At 44.0% G+C, this 20,187-nt stretch overlaps 1 protein-coding gene and 1 long non-coding RNA gene across 2 annotated transcripts; one reads left to right on the forward strand and one right to left on the reverse strand.

Annotated features, from left to right (window-relative positions):
• The first annotated feature begins 6,231 nt into the window (after positions 1-6,231).
• LOC134822878 (uncharacterized) lies at positions 6,232-11,427 on the forward strand. The gene is made up of 4 exons (XR_010161231.1): positions 6,232-6,460; positions 7,171-7,621; positions 8,016-8,140; positions 10,727-11,427. It is a non-coding gene; the product is annotated as an uncharacterized LOC134822878 (long non-coding RNA).
• A 3,821-nt stretch (positions 11,428-15,248) lies between these two features.
• Positions 15,249-20,143, reverse strand: LOC134822652 (uncharacterized). Its single transcript, XM_063833822.1, has 4 exons — positions 19,354-20,143; positions 18,663-18,996; positions 18,255-18,482; positions 15,249-16,279 (listed from the first exon to the last, which is right to left on the reverse strand). The coding sequence occupies exons 1-4, from the start codon at positions 20,020-20,022 to the stop codon at positions 16,227-16,229; spliced, it is 1,284 nt and encodes a 427-aa protein (XP_063689892.1). The 5' UTR covers positions 20,023-20,143; the 3' UTR covers positions 15,249-16,226.
• Between the last annotated feature and the right edge of the window lie 44 nt (positions 20,144-20,187).

A 20,187-nucleotide genomic window follows, 5' to 3' on the forward strand; every position in this document is an offset into this window, starting at 1 on the left:
GCTCTGCTGTAACGTACAGCGATCTAGACTATGTGCTGAGATTCCTACATCTCGGGGGTGGATCTCATGTAGGAGCAGCCTGGCACGACTTCATTAAACGAAAGGCCAAACAATGACGCCCCTGTTCATTCCCCGGCTCGTTCCTCCAAAGCTGCTTTTAAGGCCGTGTAAATGAGAATCTGTTGAAACACCAGAGCCTGGTTTAGTTGGGACAGATAGACCAGAGTCTCTCCTGAGAGACTGGTCATGTGCTCTCCTAGATTCTGGAACATTCTGTCTATCTGGTCGTACAAGAGACGGTACCATTCACCAGTGCTCATGGCGTTGACACGCAACTGTAGTGTTCTCATCAAAACGTTAAACTTTGTGGAATGAGACGCTTTCCCAAAGTTTTGTAGAGAGGGGAAATAGTCTGTTGAACCCGAAACTCAGATTCTAATCTGTGTACGGGCAGATTACTGTGTCAACATTACTTGTAATTAGGTCTGAATGAATTTGTGATAGTCGTCCAGCATGTTGACTCTTTTGAAGCCGTCCCTCCCACCCGAGGGACCCCTCATCCTCGGGACCGTTTGAAGGTATACATGAGGTAGGACGACGATCAAGGCCGCGGAGACTTATCCCTTGATCGTGTTGTCGTAGAGTTTTATGTACTCTGACACATACAATGACTTGTTAGGGTTCGTTTCGTACCTGTTAAAGTAGAGCCGGATAATAGTGACAGGTGACAATCTACTCAAATTCTACGAAATCAAATCGTTTTGTTCTCGATGCCTAAATGATATTTTCGAGAAAATAATGCACGGAGATTTATCTTTTTGGGTATCACTGAGTAGACACCTCACTTAGATTGTACAACCGTTTTTGTGCAAGTAAAAGGATCTGACGACTAAAATTCACAATCAGAAAAAGTAAGAGCAAGTTGTTTTGAAATCGGAGAACCTAAATCTTCTCTTAAGACCTTGTTTGTTTTAGCGTAGAAACCCACGTAAGACGGATGACGGAGGATTATCGTTTTTATTCTCCGTGCCTGCTCAACTACTTCTTCTCGAACATTCGTCAGAAACCTGAACCATACATTTAGCTGGTTTAAATGACGATACTAACCAAGTAGAGAACAAGGGGATGGGATATGAGAGTACTGACGGCGCATGCACTCTGTCCCTCTGGAATGGTCCGCGAGTCACGCCTGTCACTAAACAGCTCAGCTATTACCCCATTAGGAGATAAAGGTTAGAATAGAAATTAAGTGTTAGTTGGTGCGATGTGCAGCGCGGCGCGCGCTCTTATCACAACAGTAGTAGTGATGAACCAGTTGTATAAGTAGTTATATGAGATGAGGATATTTAAGGAAAATAAAGAGACTGTGTATAACGACTGCAAGTTTGAATGGAGCTTATCCTATATAAATCTATGTGGAGATATACGCCTAGGGATCGACAATGGAGTATTACAAGGACACTAATAAGCCACCTACAATACCTCATGTCTTTAAAATAGAATATATTATTGGTGGGGTTAATGATACGTCAATGAGCCCACATACAATGAAATACAATGCCCCAGAACTTGTGGATATTCGCAATTGTGTCAGTTCGTTTATTTACAGCCTACATAACAAGAGAAAACTCATGGAATAGATAAACTTATTATGTATTCAGTCACATTATCAGCAATGAAAATAAGAATTCTAGCTAATGTTACATATTTAGCGGCATTAATTGAAAGTGTACTACGGGCAATAATTGCTAATGTGAAATGATCTTTGTAAGTCAAAACTAATGTATAAACCGGAATAGAGTAATCTTCTTGAAATATTTATGCATATGGCAGCTGTCCCTGCACTTGGACTGATAGCATAATGAAAATACCGAAATAATTGGATGTAACTGTAGCACAGAACACCACATGTTTACTAAAACTTTTATATTGTTTCACAATACCATTGTACTTCACTTTTCCACAGATGTACTCAACTGTCAAAGCTACGGCCAATATAGTTTAAACCACTGTTATGTTCACTACTACATTCAAATTTACTCAATTCTATTTCCCATTTTCACAATCCCTTCTAGCTTTTAACTTGAATTGTCCACCATACATCAGCAGATAAGAGACAAGTGCAAGCACAATGAACCTCTTTCCATATCATAATTAACCTCGTCCAGACCAGCTTCCCTCGTATGAAACTTACACTTTGGAAGAGCACGCTCGCTGCCCCACACTCTTAGTGTGTTAATGCCTGAAAGTGAAAGTAATGGTGTAAGTAGAAGTGAAAGTGAAAGTGAAAGTGTATAAGTAGGAGATTTCTGCGCAGAGTAAAGTGAAAGTCAACTGGAGATTCTCTCACTCAGAGAAATACCTCCGTCGAGTACACACCCCATAGGAGATGCGTGATGATAACAATCTAAAATTCAATGCTACAATACAAATGAGAGCATTGTACACAATTTATCTAAAAATGGCTGACAAATAATAATTCTTAAAACGTTATAAAAGATGACGATGCAATGCTAATTTTCTCATATCGCTATCATGTCCAGTAACCGCCCCGAAAATTGTGTCACTGTTGAAAGATAAGCAGTTTTATCAATCAGAAATTAACCAATTTATGATGAAAAATTTGATAAGTGATAACAAACATTTTCAGCTCTTGGTACTCTTGAAGGCATAGAAATCTTTTAGGGGTAGTCACTGTTTTACGACACTAATAACAATCAGCGAGGCGGCACATTTTAGTCTCAATTAGAAGGTAAACAGTATAATAAGTGAGTAAAAAGGCGGAAAAATAAAAGGTCGGCAATACTTTCCGGAAAACTTAAGGTCGATAAAAAATACCTACTACAAAAGAGGTACGCAAATATGTGACACATTAGATCAAGAATAAACAACGACATACCTCATACACGCACAAACTCAAAGAGAGCGTTGAACGTTTAATCGAGGGTGCATTCTCCAACACAGACAGCTGAACCTGTGTTAGCACCCTTTAAAGGAAGACCAGTCTCAAATCACTACGAAACTCAAACTTATTCTGTCCCTCATCAATGATTAATAGACGATATGAATTTGTGATTAACACGTTGAGACTAACACCCGAATATCTTGAGCGTACTGAGACACTGTGATGCAGTACATATCTGCATGTAAGTTCTTACATTGATTAGTGGTACCTAGGATTTTTGTGGAACCACAACCTCCACCCACTTACATTGACAACATTTCAATGAAGACGATCACTACTTTCCTATATGACGTCACTACTGTCCGTTATTAATTATTGACTGACTAAATTGTCTCACAGCTCTGAGACGCAGATGAGAGTACCAAATGTATTGTCTAAGCAAACCACACGGTAGATATTTTACAAGATTTAGTACGCACCGGAATTACATCGTACCCGACCAGCCGAGACAACACTCCTAAATCCTCTCCTAATGCTTGGGTTCACTACTCTCGTGCCTATAGCCCAACCTACTCAACAAATAGACCTGATTATATATCACAGTCACTGTTCCAGAGATCCACAAGTGCGCAGAGCGTGGCAGTTCCCCCATTCCCAACTAATTAGTCTGATAATTCCTGATAGAAAGTTATCGGTATTTTTCACCTCGCTGGACTGCAGGGTATTGCACAGGCGGTACAAGATGCGTGTACATCTGAAAAGTGAAATAAATGAAACTGACAGTGAAAGTGCGTAAGCGAGCGGACCAAGTAATTACGAGTAGAAACATATGTAACCAGAGTTTGAAAAAGTTTGCGTTATTTTGCAAGTTTAATAGTCTTTATAGTAGAATTCGTTGGATAAAATGTCCTCATAATTGTACACTTCAATCGCATTGTTTTTATTCAACTCGTCCGTAGCATTTGTATACGTTTTTTACTAGTGACGAGTTATGTATTCGTGATAAATAACAAATTGTAGAGATCGAGATGAAATTAGGCTTATACTAAATTCGTTGAAATAAAATGTCTCAATAATTGTACACTTCAATCGCATTGTTTTATTCAACTCGTCCGTAGCATTTGTAAACGTTTTTACTAGTTCCGAGTTATGTAATCGTGACAAAAAACAAATGAATAATATACATCTCGGATTTTTAGATCATTCTCACCTGGATGGGAAGCGATTAGAATAGGGGAGAATTCTCTCTGCTAATCGTGAGTCACGATCTGAGACACAAATTTTTGAACGATTGCACAGCCTCGTTTTTAGCGCAGCCGAGAGGTGCTTTAATAGTTCTCTTGAAAATATGTGCCATAAGCTTAGCACCAACAATCGATAAATAATGACAACTAACATATCTATGTATAACTACAATAGAGAGGGCGGGCAGGCTCGCAGTTTCCTCACGGTACGATAATAAATAATGATTATTAGTAATATAAAAACTAATAATCAGGGAATTCCCCAGAAAACACACCCTTACTTGATCTTGTCTTTGCTTCTGCTATTCCTGGCTGGATTACAACACTGATCTGCAAGTCGCCCCTCAGGATCTTTAACTTCGTCTAATTTTATAACAAGTCTTCTAAACTGATGGGGGACGGTTAGGTATAGTGAAAACCTATTGAATCGGAGAAATTATAACTACATACAATTAAAATGATAAAGAAAGTGAAAGTGAAACATTTAACATACCTGATTGTAGTGTGATTTGAAGAGATGAGCCTTGTTGATATCGATATCAGCAGCAGTATCAATGCCATGAAACACGACTACACCCCGCCCCTGCACCACCCCTTGCAAACATACCACCTTACTGTAAACCCAGGTTAACCTAGCAAGGGGTCTGAACCTCACATCATTGTCCTTAGCAAGTGGGTCAGATACAACCCCCGCTGCATGCAGATCAGATAAAACATATCCCGGAACAGTTCCGTTTACCTGGAGGCGGTTATTAAGCTTAACTTGTGCTCGGTGGTGAGGGTTCAGCAGGTTCAGTATATCTGATAGCTGGTCTGGTGGGATGTCAGACTGGACTAGCCAGTCACTTCCTGAGAGATCAACTTCCAGGGAGGTGGTGAGGTGGTGGAGTGAGGCTAGGTAAACTGAGGTAAGCAGACAAAACATTGCTTCAGTCAACAGACCTGTTTTAGGTAAGCAACATACTGTAAATGATACGTCTTAGACATTAGATACTGGTTTTTTGTGTTAATCACACTTTTTAGATAAAATGTGTACTATGAAATTTGAAATATGATCCACGCAAAATGACGCGTTATCGTTTATATGACCCTCGTACTGCGAGAGTAATGATTTGCTGTATCCCGCGCTTTTGTAGGGTGTTGACACTAAAATTAGAACTTACCAAAGTATTATCCTGTTACCCTATAGTCCCTACTATCCCACCAAGTAATATCTTTACGATCTTAGCTGACTCCTCAGCTAGCAGCACACTCGACACTTGTCTTATGACAGATCTGTAACCAACACGCTGATATTAATAACAGACGTGCTGTGACGTTAAGAACTGTACATGACGTCATAGTCCCCGAAAAAATTACGTCCAATCACATACAATGACGTCATTTCCTATATAATGACGTCATTTCACATATAATGACATCACACCATGTGCCACGACTTCAGACCAGGTGGTATATGAGGGAACCGGACAGTACTTTCGTATTGGTACTAATGTTCATGCTGTGGCTGACGCAAGGAAAAGAGGGGTCAACTTCAAGTCCTTGTTAAAATAACGGGGGCGGCGGTCCTGATAAGATTCTCTGCTCGCTCTCTGCCCAATGATTCCTAATCATATAATTACCCACTCGCAGGCCTAGTACCCACTACAGACAAGCCCCAGTTTAGCTGGAAGTCTCGTTTCCCTGGCCGGGGATTAAACCTCCTCTTTAGCCCTGCTCACCTGACTAATACCCCAAGCAATCACTCGCTTATTATGAGCGGGGTATTACGCGAGCTTTCAGTTCCGTCAGCCCGCGTCCTTTGTCGTTAAAATAATTATAGCTGGTCGCCGTAATTACATTTGCTGTAGTCGTTCGTCCTCTGCCGATCAATGTCCTGCAGCCGTGTCCTTCGTCCACCGCTCCCATTCGCGCTCACAGTCTCTCATGGGGGTTGCCTTGGTAACACGTGATCCATCACGTGAGCAAATGTTAAGACAATGCGGCAATCACGCTGCTGCTGCGTGGGCCGTACAATAGGGCGGCTCATGAGTTGTGGTCAAGGACCTGTTTTTAGCTGCTCGGAGGCTATATACCAAACACACTGCCCTGTTGCTAGAGCTGCTTATTAAAAAAACCTTTTTTACGACATCGGTCACGGAGCTGGCGAGACGATAAATCCTTGCGTCTATTATCCGTGCTGCCGTCTGATCTTGTATTGCCAGTTATTAAGTGTTCTTCTTGTTTTGTTATATGGAGAGCTTGACCATCAATCCCGTCTCCTCTGTTGAGAGTATCATTGTGTCTGAGGCTGCGGCTATTCTCGAGAATGGTAAGATTTATTTTATGTTGTGTATAGAGGATATAATACAGTCCGACGTGTGAAGGTGCTAATATTGGTGTAGTCAGGGTGTGAAGTATTAGTGGTACTTGTTAACAGTACAGATACTTAACATCGAGATACTGATAGCCATGGTACTCATAGTAATGATTGTCTGTGTCAATAGTCATGCATAGGCTATCAGAACCATGTGCCCATGGCTACCAGTACCATAACATACAAACAGAACTTACAGTTACCTCGAAGCCGTGGTACCATGGTAAGGTGCTGGTAGTCATGGTGCTGGTTACCATGGTACTGAACTGGTACTATACTTTTGCCAATGAGGAGGGCAGGTGGTAACCGAAGCCATTGCATAAATTCAGGTACTGACAGGTGAAGTCCACCTGCCAGTGTACCTGATCATAAGACGAGGGGCCCCCCCAAGATTTTATGGTACACAGAAGACATGGATAGAGGTTAGGTCATGGGTACTTGGTTGCTGGGAACTGTCGTGACCGCCATCCATAGTACTCTGACACATTGTGTATCACAGCTCTTTGTTGATTACATGAATGATAGCGCGACAAGGACCTTATGATAGGTAGAACTACTGTTTAATTTTCTGTGGTAGTAAATTATACTGTCTCAATGTTGTAGGGGGGGGGAGGAAGCCGTTTATAATAAACGTTTTTTTGTGCCTAATTTTGTGTATATGCCAGCCAGCAAAAGACGGAGATTGGAAACACCTACTTCAACTGTAGAGAGCATTGTCGAAGTTGTCATGGAGACCCCTATTACCATGGCAACCACCACATCAGGTGGGGCTAGTGTAGAGGAAGTAAAGGTTATGTTCTAGTCCCAATACATGGTCATGGCAAACGGAAGTCAGACCCGAACTTCGCCGCAAACTCATCAGAATCAACTGAACCAACAACAGAACCAACAACAAATGCAGCAACAGAACCAACAGAACCAACAGCAGAATCAGCAGCAAAACCAGCAGCAAAACCAGCAGCAAAACCAGCAGCAAAACCATGCACCAGAAGCAGATCTGTTAAATACCGTTTTCTACAACATGCAAAACATAAACAGATTCGGCCCCAAATTACTGCCCTGTCACAGGTTGTGTCTTGTACCCAGGAGGCAGTGAAAATACTCCGGGAGAGTCAGGTAACTTTCACTTCTTGTTTCACTTTAACTTCTTGTTTCGCTTTCATACCCAGTTTCTGTTTCAATTTCCCTTTCAATTTACTTTTACCCGACAACTCGGCTGTTTAACAACGAACAGTGCTCTGCTATCGTCATCAACCATAGGTAGTCTGTCGATCGTCGATCGATCTGCTTGATAATCTAATGGGACACTATCATTTGTATCATACTCAGCCAGAATCGAGCACCTTTTGGTTGAGGATCGTATACCGCGGTTTGTATCGTGTCTGAAACTGCGTCTAATTCTCATTTCTCGATGTGCTTAGCTCACACTGATTATGATCCTTGATAATTTATGGTGGAATGCAGTTAGTTGGAACGCGCGTTGTTAACGACACTTCACTTTCACTTTCAGGAGAGATCATTAGATCTGGAGCATAAAGAGGTTCCGGTTCCAGTTGGAGGCTGAAGAGAAGCGCCTTATGATGGAAAGCGAACACTATCGCAAGATGAACCCTGTTTTCCGGACAACAATAACAGGTGAATAATCTTAATTTTAAATTGTATCTTCACTCCATGTTCACTTCCATCTGAAGCATAACAAAACAATCTGGGGGACCCCCCACTCCCCTCCTCCTCCTCACTCCTCCTCCTCCTCCCCCTCCCACCTCCTCCTCCTCCACCTCTCCTCCTTCTCCTCCACCTCCACCTCCTCCTCCCTCCACCCTCCTCCTCCTCCTCCTCCTCCTCCTCCTCCTCCACCTCACACCACCTCCTCGCACCCTCCACCTCCTCCACGCACCACCTCCTCCTCCTCCTCCTCCTCCTCCCACCTCCCCTCCTCCCCTCCTCCACCTCCCTCCACCCCCTCCTCCTCCTCCTCCTCCTCCAACCCTTCCCCCCACCACCTCCTCCTCCACCTCCTCCTCCTCCTCCTCCTCCTCCACCTCCTCCTCCTCCTCCACCTCCACCTCCTCCTCCTCCTCCACCTCCTCCTCCTCCTCCTCCACATCCTCCCCTCCACTCCACCTCCTCCTCCTCCTCCCTCCTCCTCCCTCCTCCCCTCATCCTCCTCCTCCTCCTCCTCCTCCTCCTCCACCCCCTCCTCCCACCTCCTCCTCCTCCACCACCACTCTCCTCCTCCTCCGACCGACCTCCTCCTCCTCCTCCACTCTTCCGCTCCTCCCCTCCGTGCTCCGACCTCTCCTCCTCCTCCTCCACACCACCACTCCTCCTGCCACCACTCCTCCTCCTCCCTCCTCCTCCTCCTCCTCCTCCTCCTCCTCCTCCTCCTCCCTCCTCCTCCTCCTCCTCCTCCTCCACCTCCTCCTCCTCCTCCTCCTCCACCACCCCCTCCTCCTCCCCTCCTCCTCCTCCTCCTCCTCCTCCTCCTCTCCATCCTCCTCCTCCTCCTCCTCCCCTACTCCTCCTCCTCCTCCTCCTCCTCCTCCTCCTCCCTTCCTCCAGCCTCCTCCTGCGCTCCAAGCTCCTCGTCCTCCCTCCTCCTCCTCCTCCTCCTCCTCCTCCTAGCTCCTCATCCTCATCCTCATCCTCCTAGCTCCTAGCTCCTAGCACCTCCATCCTCCCTCCACCTCCTCCTCCGTCCTCTCCTCCTCCTCCTCCTCCTAGCTCATAGCTTTCCTCCTCCCCTCCTCCTCCTCCTCCTCCTCCTCCAACTCCTCCTAAGCTCCTCCCCTTCCCTCACTCCTCCTACTCCACGTCTCCTCGTCCTCCTAGCTCCTCGTCCTCCTTTTCCTAGCTCCTCGACCTCCTACTACCTCGTCCTCCTCATCCTCCTCCTCCTCATCCTCCTCATCCTCCTTGCTCCTTAAGCTTGACCTCCTACTCCTCCTCCTCCTCCTCCTAGCTCCTAGCTCCTCCCTCTCCTCCTCCGATCCTCCTCCTAGCTCCTACTCTTTCTCCTCCTCCTCCTCCTCCTCCTCCGAGCTCTCATCCTCCTCCTCCTAGCTACTCCTCCTCCTCCTCTCCTCCTCCTACTCCTCCTTACCCCTCCACATCTCCTCCTCCAGCTCCTCCTCCTCCCCTCCTAAGCTCCTCGTCCTCCTCGTCCCCCTCCTCCTCCAAGCTCCTCCCTCTCCCTCCTCCTCGTCCTCCTCCGTCTCCTCCTTCCTCCACCTCCTCCTCCTCCTCCTCGTCCTCTCCTCCACCTCCTCCTCAATCCTCCTAGACTCCTCCTCTCCTCCTCACAAGCGCCTTCGTTTTATCCTCAGGCTCTCTTGAATGTCGTTAGTCCACCTCACGCTCGCAGAGCGGGCATTCCCCTGGTCTCTACCTAACCTCTACTAAAGATATAGGTGCCATAATTCATCTCATTATTATTAAATATATATCCTTAGTTTGTAAATATATATTAATTGTAAAGAGTCCTCCCGGAGTACAAGGTTATGTGTCACTTAGGCTAATGGTCGGATCCTGAGCTTCGCTTAGTCAAGCTGATGGGTCAGATAAGGCGAGGATTAGATTTAGGTATTAGTTCACCTACAAGGGAGTCGCCTAAATTTTTCATTATTGCTAAATTGTGGTGTATCACTTCATTGTATATATGACCAGAAAAAAATACGCAATATGTGCGGGCAACAATGGTCCGGACGAAAAGGAAAGCGCTATTGATTAAACACAATTAGTTGAACGGGTCAGGCAGCCGTGTAAGGAAACATGAACAAATGAGGACGGGTAAAGGTCGTTATACCAATGATATTGAAAACGTGATCTCGAGAAAAATGACAAGTTCAAACAGTGAAGGTTGACCAACATGGGTTTAAAACCACGTCCCATCCATATACCTCAAAGCCTTCAAGCACACACACCCCACCACACACACACACACAGACACACACACACACACACACACACACACACACACACACACACACCACACACACACACACACACACACACACCCACACACACCACACACACACACACATACACAAGTACTGACAAACGAACCACGTACATTACTGCATAATTAGCGTACATAAACCTACACATATACATTATACATATACAATTATAAACAAACAAATATACATTTATACACACACACAACAATATTTTCTGTTCATCTCTTTTGATCACACAGTCTGAACGGTTGACTGTTTACAGGCTATATCCCAGACCCCTACTCCTGCAACTCCTGCCACCGAGACACCCACTGAGATCCGAGTGTCTCCTACTACTGTCAAACTGGAGGTGGACAGCTGAGTGATACCACAATAACGAGTGCTACCAAGCAGCAATCACCTGTAATAGCAACGAGTGCTACCAGAACAACGAGTGCTACCATAGCAACGAGTGTGCTATAGCAACGAATTCTACCACAGCAACGAGTGGTGCCATGCAACTGCAACAAGTGCTGAAGCGATGAATCATATCAGAACATCACATTTAATTTAAGGGCAACGAGCATACTTTGCCTTTGCAAACTCTGTACTGGTACCATTTGGGTTAAATTAAGGGATCGTTCACGAATTACAGAAGCCATATTTCGGCCATTTTAACACCTTTAAACATATCTATATTGCATAGAAAATACACTTGCACTTCCAAACCTCCTCCTCGCTACGTATTATTTGGTCAATCCCTTATTGGGTTAAGTCAATTTCTTGAAAAATAATCGGGCATTTTTCGGTTTCGACATTAGATCTTAAAGCTAAGAAGGATTTTGAAGCACCTGGTACTACTACTACTACAGAGCTTTTGAGTTAATTTTGGAAATGCTGAACGGTATGAACACTATATCTGAGTTCATATTGTACTTTTAGTTTATACCAGGCACACATACACCGTCTTAATAATTATAAAGCTTTTGTTTTAAAAAGCCACGTGTTTGCGATAATTATATGTGAAGAGCAGGAGGGGAGGTAAACACTGGGGAGCTAAAAGTAAAATCATATTTTTAAAGTCTACGGACGTGTATGATTTTCACAATGCATGAATGTAAGATAACTTTATTCGGGAGCTATATCTCAGTATATCCTAAGCAGCTTAGGAGTAGCGACTGTGTAAATATTTGTGGAATATTTCTTTGAGATAAATCTTCGCTCTGGTCAGCTTGATTATATCAGAAGTAAGAGTGCTGAGAGAGTTTAATAATAGGTGGATATAGATGGCGGTGGAGTGGGGGCGTTGTGGGCAGCTTATTTTAGCAATGGGGGGTATAGTGTGTTTTAAAAGCTGATGATGGTTGCTCGTTTTGCTTGGTAGTAAAGTCACGTGATTAGAACATAGCTTTCCTGATATAGTGTTAAATGACAAAGATTGACGGTAATTTACTTCATTTATTCGTCAGCTCACCAGAATCTTGTTTTCTATCATAGAGCCTCGTATAATCAATATTTGGTACTACTCTGTGTGATCGAGGCACGGAGGGGGGTGTGGGGGTGGCAAAGTTAACACGTACGCGAAAACACACGCAGCTATCTGATTGTAACTTATTTCCTGGAGAGGATATTTGTTAATTTTAAACTTTACTTTCTTATTTGTTTGCAATTAATTTCAGATTTAATGTTGAGCGTTTCTGCTCCCTTCGCATATGAGCTGTGTTTTACTTGGTGTATTTTAAAAAGGGAGGGCTCTAAAAGCCAAACCGTCATGCAAATGACACCGTTATTTTTATGAAGCATCTAAGATGGCATTCTTTAAAGTGGCGTACTTACATATTCTTCTTTTTTCTCCGAAATGATGACCAGGTCCCCGAGAATTAACTGTTAGCATCCAGGTCGCTATGACCCGACCCACCACCACACCACCACCTTCTTCTAGAAGATTCCTGAGACGTGTTGATCACGATCAAACGCATTATACTCTACTCACATTCTTACTCACATTCTTACTTCACAATACACCCTGGACCTTGGTCGATTGGCGTCAATCTTTTGTAAAATGGACCGCATATGTAATTCTCCCAAGACCCACACAGCAAAGGAAGAATAATCCCTAACCGGGGGGCAGCCACTCCTTAGGTACCGGGTTATTGGTCACCAAAACAACTCTTCGCAGGGTTACCATGGCATTGGTAACCCCTCCCTTTATATCAATAGTGACAAGTTTTTGTCGGATATTCAGGTTGCCAACGTAACGTTAGTAAGATACTGGTAACCATGGCAAATGTTCATTCTTCGAGATGTTATCCACAGTCACTGTTTTTGTTGTAAATCCCTTCAGTTGAACTAACCCCTCCTTTACAATCAAAGGAATGTTCGACAGATCATATGCCTAGGTTCACCAGTAGGCATCATCAAGTTGGCTCATCAGTCGACTCATGTGTTGTGTCATAAGTACTGAAGGGGGTCACAAGTATACATCAGCATATTTTGGCGGCAATTTTTAAGCGACCGCCAGCTGCACAGTCATACTGATATGTTAGCAAAATAACGTTGGGTTTTGAAATCGAATCGATGGCATCCTTTGATTCAAAAGGGTACTATTATCTATTAATTTTAAACAGAGTTGGGGCTTTGCTACTGCTAATGTGCATCATAGTGTTGGTCAATGATCTAGAATTCGGCAGAAACCTGGATTTATGTTTAAATCCTTGTGAGAGTATCCTCCTAATATTATTTCGTGTACTTACCGTATTATACTGGAGTATAAATTCCTGCACACAGATCTTCAACCCTAAATCCTGCAACCCGTAATGATTCTTAGCTTGGAGTCACTAGTAACCACTAATGACGTTGTAAAATGTTGGCTTGCAGCTCAATGATCTATATAGCTGCATTCTGCAATATACATGTTGGAGATTGAAGAAAACACTGAAAACAAATGACTAGAATAGAAGCCGGGAAACGTTTGGGTTGTTTCTCAAACAAATGCTACATACACACTGTCTACAATGCAACTGCCGCCCATGGGGGGTGATGTAAAATCTCCGTTTAAAAATTGAACTCCAACAATCGCCAGACTCGAATTGAAAAGCAACACATAATTAGAACTCCAATCGAACATACCCAATGCAAATGAACAGAACCCGTACCTACCTGAACATAACCTGAGCCGTACCTGAACCGTAACGAACCGTACGAACCGTACCAGAACCGTACCGAACCGTAACGAAACCGTACCGAACTGAAACCGATCCGCACATAAACCGAACCGAACCGTACCGAACCGTACCGAACTGAACCGATCCGTACCGAACCGTACCGAACCGTACCGAACTGAACTGAACCGAGCCGTACCGAACCGTATCGAACCGTACCGAACCGTACCGAACCGTACCGAACTGAACCGATCCGTACCGAACCGTACCGAACCGTACCGACCTTAACTGAACTGAACCAAACTTGGTCCGGCCTCGTAATTATACAGTACTCAGTTTTTAACTCAGATTAAATTAAGGGGATGATTTGTTGCACAAAAAGGTGTCCGATCAATAGTAGACTTTGTATTAGTACTTCAGGAGCGTGACATAGTGCTGTGTTGTTAAATGTTATTTCTTTGGTTTCTACGAGGCTTATGGTTACTTAATACTTACTCATCAATTACCTTGGTTCAACGTAAATTGAGTTTATGGTTTCAGGTTTAGATTTAAGGAATCCATATAATTTGGGAACGTATTGGCACACCACTTCATATACCGGTGGTGTTGAACTGAGGAGTTGCACTTATAAAGTTATAAAGATAGACACTACAGTCAGAGATCTCAGTATAGAAGTAAGATTGATTGTCGTTGTGTCTGAGTTGGGATAGAATGGGGGTCACGGTAACACCTAACTATAGTTTAGAATTCGGTCCGTGAGAAGTTGTGATTCATAGACTTTGTGGAGAAACTTGGAGAAGCTTTAACAACTTAGATGTTAGTGTCACTGCTGAAATTGCTTGCGTATATAAGTGCACTGCTGCAGATATGGAGGTGATGTTCAAGTTGCTTGCAGAGTTTATTCACAAGTGATTCGGCTTTAAAGCTGTCGGTATTGCTCTTTTTGGCTAACAATGTGCTTACTGTTAATTATTAATTATTGATATTAGAATTTACATGAATATTATCTGCAGAAACTTAAAGAGTAGCTAAAAACCTAGTTGTTTGTCAGCTCACGAGTTGAGAGCGGGGGGTCATGTGACTGGTCACCATGGTGATGGTTAACAGAGCCCAACACGTGACAAGTGGCTTGTGTAGTGCGTGGGTATAGTAATTGTTAGGCGCGGTCCTTAGTCTGGCCTACACGTATAAAGATAGAGAGCTGGGGGGAGATGACAATGTAGCGTAGTGTCACAAGACCACGTGATAGGACCTGCCCACGTTACTTGACTTGTCATAGTTCAGCGCATAAATCCAGTGCCTAGAAATCTTCTTGCAACAAATGGTCACTTTAACTTTAATACTTGCCATCAAACGGATTTGTGAACTTTAACCGCCGAATGACCTTAAACTTTTGTTTTATTCACTGTAGATAATATGTGTGTGGCTAAAGACACATCGTTTGTCTTAGGCTAATTAATACTAGTGGTTCGCATTGGCTTTCTAATCACTATTTATATGATATTCTGATATCTACCAACAACGAGATAAAGACTACTAGTACTACAAATGCATGTACACACATTCCCAAAAACTGCTCTTTTCTGAACAATTCATACACACCGGCCGGCGGAAAGCGTCAGCCAAAATGATTAAAATTTAAAATTGTTCACATTTCATTAAAGAATAGAATAAAAATCTAAGGAATATGATATTGTCTGAAATTGTAAGCTAGAAACCTCCACCAACTCAGGCAAATCATTATGTTTGTTGTCTTATCCTGCACTGTCCTCTAATTTATTTCAACTTCACCTCCGGTTTATTTGAACCTGATATAAGGTTTGGTCTCCTGGTAACACGCGATGCTGTCGATAGCATCCTGCGTGGCTTCCACGTCACACTTCATGTACACATCCCATCCTCTCAATCCACACGCCTCCATTTGACCCAGAGTTAAAGCGTACGCTCTGCTACCGTGCATCGGGGAAATAGAGGAGCTTAGGCTTGCGAAGGGTTCCTGAGTCCTCCCCTCAGCAGGGACATGTAGCAGAAGTCGTGGAGACACGAGTCGAATAGAACAGAGGCAACCTTGGCTGGAGCATCGGTTGGAAGCCCGCGTTTTCAACTTATAGCCTGAACAGGCATTCGAGAGGCCACCCTACTCTTGCCGTAGTCAGTCCCACAGGGCTCGTCAGGGTCAAAGTCCACTTGAGCGGGGAGGACACAGGTCTTCTTCCCTGTCCACCTTCCAGTTGTTCACGTACTCGTTAGACTTTAGACTGTTGATGAGCCTGTCTTCAAGCTTGGTGTACTGCTGGTGCTCGTTACCTTTCTCTCGGTCGGTTGTTACCACACACCCCGCACAGTGGATCCACCCTGCTCTCGTCCATCCCTATGGCGAGGGAGGTGAAGCCATCATACGCCAAACTCAGTCCCATCTCCTCGTTCCTCCCACTCAGGACCATTCCGTCAAAAGTCCAACTGAGACCACCCACCTCAAAGTTTGTGCCCTGAATGTACTTGAACTTTTCATCGTCAGCGAAGATTACCCAGCCTCGGCTCAGGGTGAAAGGTTTGTGGTTGATGAAGACGGTGACTTCGTCCAAACATGTTCCTATCCACAATACGAGAAAAGTCCGTAAATTATCCACTTGAACGCCTTACAGTCCCATCCCAACACATAGCGATCACGTCACCTGAAAATATCATTAAATGATTAATACATAAGTATCCAAACAAATTAATACATAATATATGTAATATAGCAATACTACCTGAGATCAATCTCCCGAAATCACACGAGAGAAACTAAAAATATGATATTCTTGTGTGGAACTGAAGCAATCTTATAATCCTGTCCATGGTGTGACAACTAAAAGATAGGCTCGGTGATTCGCAATGTGGGTTGTCATGCTTGCTAAAACGTTTAAGACAGGACCTCTAAAGTATCATTAGCGTTCATAAACAGACTTTAAAGTTCGTTAAAATCCTCTTAACGTTGATGTCGGGATATTTCTGTCGTGACCACTGGAATTTTACCGTTTGTTTTCCTAATTGTAAAATGTCAGAACGCAAGCATCCGTTCTGCTCCAAATAAGCAAAGGATTACGCAGCAAAGTCCAGTAGTACCACATTAGCACCACATACCTGTGGTTTTATTTGAACCTCAAAATACTTAGTGATCGCCATTTGACATTTCGCCTACTCCAAAATGATCAGATTCATGACCATATTCAGCAACCTGGTGCAGTAAAAGCTGGAACCTTTATAAAGTACTCAAATTGTTGAGATTAGCAGATCTGTTCCTTTCAAAACCACCTCAATTCTACTGACTGCTGTTATTGAGCTGCTGATTTCGGATTCGGCAGCAACTCCGACTGGATTGTTGAGCTCAGCTCAGCAGTAGCTAGACTCATGACCTTTTAGTCAGGTCACAATGTATTTCATGTTAGCTTCTGAGATCGTTCAACTCCGTACAGCGCTCGATAGCGGGTTTTTGTGCTCGGCCGATCCTTACCATGACATGGAAGTCTGAGTTCAAATTTAAGATTTAGTCCGTTAGCCGAATATTTTAATGCAACACCGTCGTCGATCTAATCTGTTACTCATGACCGTCCCAAAAAAAAAATTTCCAAATGGCTTGCTGTTGTTCCTAGACTGCTGCAACCGCGGTGCCCTGACTAAATGACTTAATGCAACCTCGACTATTAGCCGCCCATGAGTTGCAACACGCAACCATGGTCCACAATACAAGCTCAAAATCTAGCCCTGCAAATATACCATATAACCAATCAAGTTTTATTATTATTCAAGTTTTAATCTCCTGCCTCTCTCCAGACCTGCGTTTAAGGCGAGGTTAGCCCGACTGAGTACAAGTCCTGTGGTACCATTAGAGCAGTGTCCCCGTTAAATCTGCCTGGTGCTTTAGTCCCTTGTCCTGGGTGAAGAGGTGATGAACTACTGTTCAGCTCATAACTTCGCTCATGAACCCCGTAACTGGCCGCCGCTACCGTGGTCCTGATCAGGCACACCAACTTTCAGCTAACCGGTTGCCCCCACGAGTCGCCAAAAATGTGGAGCTGGCCGCCAGTTTTTAGGAGATTTGGGGTCCTTTTTGGTGACGGGCCTGGGGGTATATTAGGCAATAAACTGGTAAGGAGTTCACCTGACCCATTCCACACACAATAAAATTCGTCTCCTCAAAGACAAAAATATTGTGCAGCAATCAGGTCAACAGAAATTAAACTGTGGTGGATATTGGATAAACCAATATAAGGTATTAAAATCAGCACCATTCATACGAATTACAATGAGATTATTAGCTTGGAGTGGTGTCAGCAGGACTAAAACCACGTGACTAAAACCACGTGACTAAAAACCAACGTGACCAACGTAGACCACGGAAATACGACCCGCTGTCGTTTGAGTGAGATAGATGAAAATAGTCACGAGAAGAGTTTAGGATAATTAGAGAAGAGGGACATTTCACTCCGTGAAAGTATGCCTCCCAAGAGATCATTGATAAATTATTTATTTTTTTCTGCGGAAAGTGAAAGCGAAATAAAGGCACTGCTTAGTCGAAGATGACAATTACAGGATCATCCAACATGGCTATCCTACTTAGTGGAAGTTACAGTGAAAAGTAACAGTGGAAGTGAACGTGAAACTCACCAGCGTAGTGAAGGCTGTGCCTGTCGAAGGTGACGATATGAGGGTCCCCAAAGACACTGCAAACATTGATATTCTCTTTAGTCTTTGATGGTTCAGTTGGTTCGGGTAGGGGAACGACGTCCAGCTGCACTGATCGTGTGTACACATGCTTTGTCTGACAGTTGGTTGCCTTGGCAACGTACTTTCCCGTCATTCCCAACGTTAGAGTGTCTAAAATCAACTCCAATCCTGGGGAAGCGGGGAAATTAGTCAAAGTTTATTCCTAACTAATGTGTTCATGACAAACACTCGGCTGGAATTAATTGACGCGTATGAAAATGTTTTCCCCCTCACAAAACTGAATATAACATCTAAATTACTTGCTTCACTTAAATCATCATCTTAATTTCATATTATCAAAAGACATACCTCTACCGACAGATTCCAAGAAGTTTCCATCGTTATCGACTTTCTGCCACTCAACATTGGGCTCAGGATTACCCCCAACAACAGCAGATAGAACAAACCTCCCTCCCTCGTCCACAGCTGCATCCTCTCCGAGCAGAGTAACCTCTGGGGCCGTGATCGGAGGACATTCTCCCGGGGAGATGATGGAGGCTGAGTCGTAGTCATTACTGCAACTAGTCTTGTTCCACACACATGGGTTGAAATGAATCTCACAATCCGCTCCGCACACAGGCTCGTAGGTCAGCTCACAGAGCAGTTCCGGGCACTCACAGCTAGCTGACGCTTCGTCGTAGTTCTGAAAACAGGTTGATATCAGGTTGATATTACCTTATATGGTAGTCTTATATTACCTTATATGGTAGTCTCATCATCATTACATTATCTTATACGTTAAGTTCGGGTGTGGTTGAGTGGCGTAATTGTATTCGTGAAATCTTGTTGATATGCTTTAACCACATTTTTGCACCCTTAGATTTTGTTAAATTTGAGATTTTGTTAAATTTGGTCGACAAACTTGTATTTTTTTTTGTGTAAAAAAGGGGTGAAATTTTGGAAGATTCCAACATGAGTAATGAGTATTGAGTGTGAAAAATGATGTAAACCAATGACTGCGAAACTAAATGATTGAGATAAAGAGTAAAGCAAGTTCCACCTGAACACAACTTTTAGGAGGTTTGCAGTCCACTTCCTGACAGAGGTCCATGACACGGAGATAAGCTCTGGATTTGACGGTGCCCCAGTAGTTAGCAGCGATACACTCATACCAACCCTCATTTGCCTCCGTGATGGGTCCAATAGTCTGCTGTACTTCAGGGAGAGACTCTTCTCCTTTAGAGACATGATTCTTGTTGAAAGTGGGGATCGCGTAGTTACTATCAGCCCTCACTATAACTAAATGTGGACTGGGCGACCCTGTCGCACTGCAGAAGAACTTAGCGTAGCTCTCTTTGGGCACGGTCACGTTTCTGGGGTGCACTTTAATGGTGGGCTGTCTGAGCTCGATGGGGAGCTGGGTGGAGGGCCCCGCTGCAGTGTAACGATCAGTTATGGGGGCGGGAGGGGTTGTATCATCGTCTGCGGGATCTGTGGGCTCCGCTGTTGTCACAAAGTCGGGAATATCAGGGGTGGTAGCTGTGTCGGTAGTGGACGGGTCAGGAAGACCTGTTGTGCCTGGTTCAGTTTCAGCATCCGTTACCACTGTGAATTTGGGGGTTTGTGTCATGATGGGGGGAGTTGGGGAGTAGGTCAAGTCGGGGACGGGATCTGTCTCTTGACATTGCACCAAACAAGCCAGCCCACATAATAAAACGAAACGGAACATTTTGCAAATGATTCTGCAATGATTGCAGCAGCAGGAAGAGATTGTTTACTTTGGCCCGCGTTAGGAACCCTCAAAGAGCCCGCTAACCCATACACTCCTAACCCGTGAAATACGGCCACCCCCGTACCCCTCTCGGAGAGGCTCTCCTGCTTGACAAATCCAGAG

This window comes from Bolinopsis microptera, chromosome 11 (assembly GCF_026151205.1).
Source record: "Bolinopsis microptera isolate Bmic1 chromosome 11, MBARI_Bmic_1.0, whole genome shotgun sequence".
Classification (NCBI taxonomy): domain Eukaryota; kingdom Metazoa; phylum Ctenophora; class Tentaculata; order Lobata; family Bolinopsidae; genus Bolinopsis; species Bolinopsis microptera.